Genomic DNA, 3,403 nt, shown 5'->3' with positions numbered 1-3,403 from the left:
ACCTGAATCCAATTGAGCACATCTGGGACATCATGTCTCGCTCCATCCACCAACGCCATGTTGCACCACAGACTGTCCAGGAGTTGGCGGATGCTTTAGTCCAGGTCTGGGTGGAGATCCCTCAGGAGACCATCCGCCACCTTCATCAGGAGCATGCCCAGGCTTTGTAGGGAAGTCATACAGACACATGGAGGCCACACACACTACTGAGCCTTATTTTGACTTGTTTTAAAAGGACATTACATCAAAGTTGGATCAGCCTGTAGTGTGGTTTTCCACTTTAATTTTGAGTGTGACTTCAAATCCAGACCTCCATGGGTTGATAAATGTGATTTCCATTGATAATGTGTGATTTTGTTGTCAGCATATTCAACTATGTAAAGAAAGTACTTAACAAGAATAGTTCATTCATTCAGATCTAGGATGTGTTATTTTAGTGTTCCCTTTATTTTTTTGAGCAGTGTCTATAAAATGACTGGAAAACTGCCAATGAATGTCATCTAGGAGACTTTTGATGTGCAAATCGCTAATTAAATGCCATTGAAAAATACAGGTAAGCAGTTCCTCTTGTGAGTGATGCAAAAGTTACAAGGAGAAGCCAAAGAGATTGTTTGTTCTTTAAACGATCTCTGCCAGGGTGGGATCAAGCAGGCAGATGTTAAAGGAAAGATTAGTAATTGAACAACAGCTCATGTTTCTGACTTGAAAGGACACTTCTTCCAATGAGGTTAAGAGAAGAAAAAAAAAGTCAAAAAAGCTAAATTTGGACCTATAAATTTGGACATTGGACCTATAAATTATAGGGACCTGTGTTCTGTTGAGAATACCATAAACTGCACAAACATTGATATAACAAGGGCAAACTATAACACTTGATCAGCATGGTCAAATAAACAGAAGAAAAGGGGACTTCTAGATAGTGTCTTCAATAATTTATTCATTTGTAAGTATTACAACAAAAAATATGTACAGAATGTAAAAACATATTGGTTGTAACAACTTCACACATTTAAGTCTACCATGACAAGCAAAACTGTGGTGAAAACTTGCATCATGGCTAGCAGCCTCAGGCCTCGTGCTAGCAGGCATTTCAGTTCCAATGCCATCTGAACATTGGGTTGAAATACAGTCCCTCTTTTGATCTACAAAAGCGTCGTCTTTTCCAACGGTGAACCACCTCCATGAAACAAAGTGAACTACAAGGTAAACTAAATTAGAAGTACCATACGTCACTGGACGTTTGGACTAGACCGTGTCGGCACAACTTGATAAAAAAGGTGGGAAAGTTTATCGGGGGAAAAAAGCCACTGTAAAGGGCTGAACGTAGTCTGTGCGGTGTCCAACGTATAGTATAACAGGTCTATTTCTCCATCCTCTGGACTGACCGTCACTGGGAAACCAGAAGCAGGTCCTCCGGGGCACAAAATTCCCATAAAATTCCAAGGAACACCAACGAGGTCCATTCTGCGGGCGAAGCGCCTTTCGGAAGCTCAGCCGCACAGTTCATCTCTTCTTCTTACTGTGTCTGAGCAGCTTCTTCCTCTTTAGGATCATTTCATATAGTTTCTCCAGGCCGGGTTGGAGCCCCTGACCGTTCAGCGCGCTGCATCCCTGGGTGTGGTGCAGTGTGGAGTTGCTAAGCTCGTGGAGGGCCAAGGCCTTCTCCACCTCCACAGCAGAGACTGCAGAGTCCAAGTCCTGCTTGTTGGCAAGCACCAGAATTGGTACTCCCTGGTTCTCTGCCGAGCGACTGATGCGGTGGAGCTCCACTTTGGCCTCCTCCATACGCTCAGTTTCTGCAGCATCCACAACAAACACCAGGCCATCGGTGCGACGCGTGTATGACTTCCACAGGGGCCGCAGCTTCTCCTGACCGCCCACGTCCCACACCTGGAAGGTGGTGGTGGCCCGCGAGCTTCCAACTGCTACTTTAATCCGTTCAGTGTTGAAGCCCTTTGTGGGGATAGTCTCCACAAATTCTCGGAGCTTTAGTCTGTACAGAAGGGAGGTCTTTCCTGCAGAGTCCAGGCCGATGACGACCACATGCAGAGACTGGAAGTTGGGGAGGAAAGGAGTGTTGGGGGCGATCTCTGTTAGCTGGTTGCCCATTCTGGCTGGTTGCCTGGTCCTGATAGTGAGGTGGCAGACTCTAGTAGCGGAGGTGGTGGGTGTCTCCAGAGAGATGAAGCATTCACACCTACTTCAAAGGCAGCGGTTGCAGACCAGAAGGCAGACGACTAAACTCACTGATGACCTTGTAAAATGAAGGAAACAGGCAAGATTAGTTGTGTTTTATAGATGGCACCGTGGATGACAATAATTTATATGTTTAGTCTACTGACTATGCTTCGAAGGAAAAAAATAAGTTTTTTTTTTTTCAAAACAACCCTGCCTATCGTTCCATAGCAGAAAAAAAAACAGTTCCAACATGTAATTATATGGAACTGCAGTTGAATTGCCATTACTGTTTGACAACACTGGCTAAAATCATGTACTTTTTTACATGGCAATACGAGTAGAGTGTACAGTACGCATTGTCAATCTTTCTTATCGCGCTATCTGCAGAAAAATCTATTTGAACACATTGAAATGTGTTTTGTCAATAAGGCACATAATATTCTGGTCCCATGTATGTAACGTTAACGTTACTTCAGCAAACTTCTCTGTCCTGTTGGTTCGTTGCATATGCGGCTGCATAGTAACACTGGTGTCGCTAACGTTAACTAGCTAGCTAACCTTAACGCGAAAAAAAAAAATAGTATAACTAAAGTGTTAAGTGTTTGCCGTCTAGGTAGATAGTTGGGTAACAATTACTTAGTTGTACGTAATTTCAGTGGACAGTTACTGTGCTGCACTTGCAATGCTGGCTCTGTCCGTGCGAGAAACAATATCGAACCGAGTCGGGACACTTAGCGTTAACGTTTATTAGTTGCACCGAACCAAACAAACGATGTTAGTTAAAACATTACACGATCTTACCTTTATAGCGTTTCTGTATTGAGTCAGACAACATAATTCCAACACAGATAAGCACAAATCCACACTGAAGAAGAATAATTCCAAAAGAAGCGGTGCTAGAACCACCAGTGTCCATCTACTTGAATCTCCAGACAAGGAATGGAACCAAAGGTGCTGAGCGCGACTGAAAAACACAACCCCCACCAGTGACGTAACGAGAACACTCCCAGTCCCAGCCTCCCCCTAATGCAATGAGTTTTAAATGGAAAGTGCAGTGACCTCTGACTTGTGAGCTCTTATCGACAGTTATCAGTCTATTGCTATGGAATTGTCAAACTAAAGGAATAAACAAAGTAGGATATTGATTATGTGGGTATGCTTAACTTGGTTGGCTGTCTTGGCTGTTTTGCCTTTTTATTTAGTCAGTACATAATTGTAAACCACT

General features: G+C 43.5%; 1 protein-coding gene across 1 annotated transcript; it reads right to left on the bottom strand.

Annotated features, from left to right (window-relative positions):
• Positions 1–917: 917 nt before the first annotated feature.
• On the bottom strand, positions 918–3,163 carry LOC110538406 (ADP-ribosylation factor-like protein 4D). The gene is made up of 2 exons (XM_021625213.3): positions 2,980–3,163; positions 918–2,254 (listed from the first exon to the last, which is right to left on the bottom strand). Exon 2 carries the CDS (start codon positions 2,107–2,109, stop codon positions 1,504–1,506), a length of 606 nt encoding a protein of 201 aa, XP_021480888.1. The 5' UTR covers positions 2,110–2,254; positions 2,980–3,163; the 3' UTR covers positions 918–1,503.
• Between the last annotated feature and the right edge of the window lie 240 nt (positions 3,164–3,403).

Source organism: Oncorhynchus mykiss, chromosome 12 (genome assembly GCF_057628025.1).
Source record: "Oncorhynchus mykiss isolate SJ-2025 chromosome 12, ASM5762802v1, whole genome shotgun sequence".
In the NCBI taxonomy this organism is placed as follows: domain Eukaryota; kingdom Metazoa; phylum Chordata; class Actinopteri; order Salmoniformes; family Salmonidae; genus Oncorhynchus; species Oncorhynchus mykiss.
This window is presented reverse-complemented; position numbering and strand designations above follow the sequence as displayed.

Coding starts and splice junctions, on each gene's coding strand:
- LOC110538406 (XM_021625213.3), bottom strand. CDS start 2,109: ATGGGCAACCAGCTAACAGAGATCGCCCCCAACACTCCTTTCCTCCCC.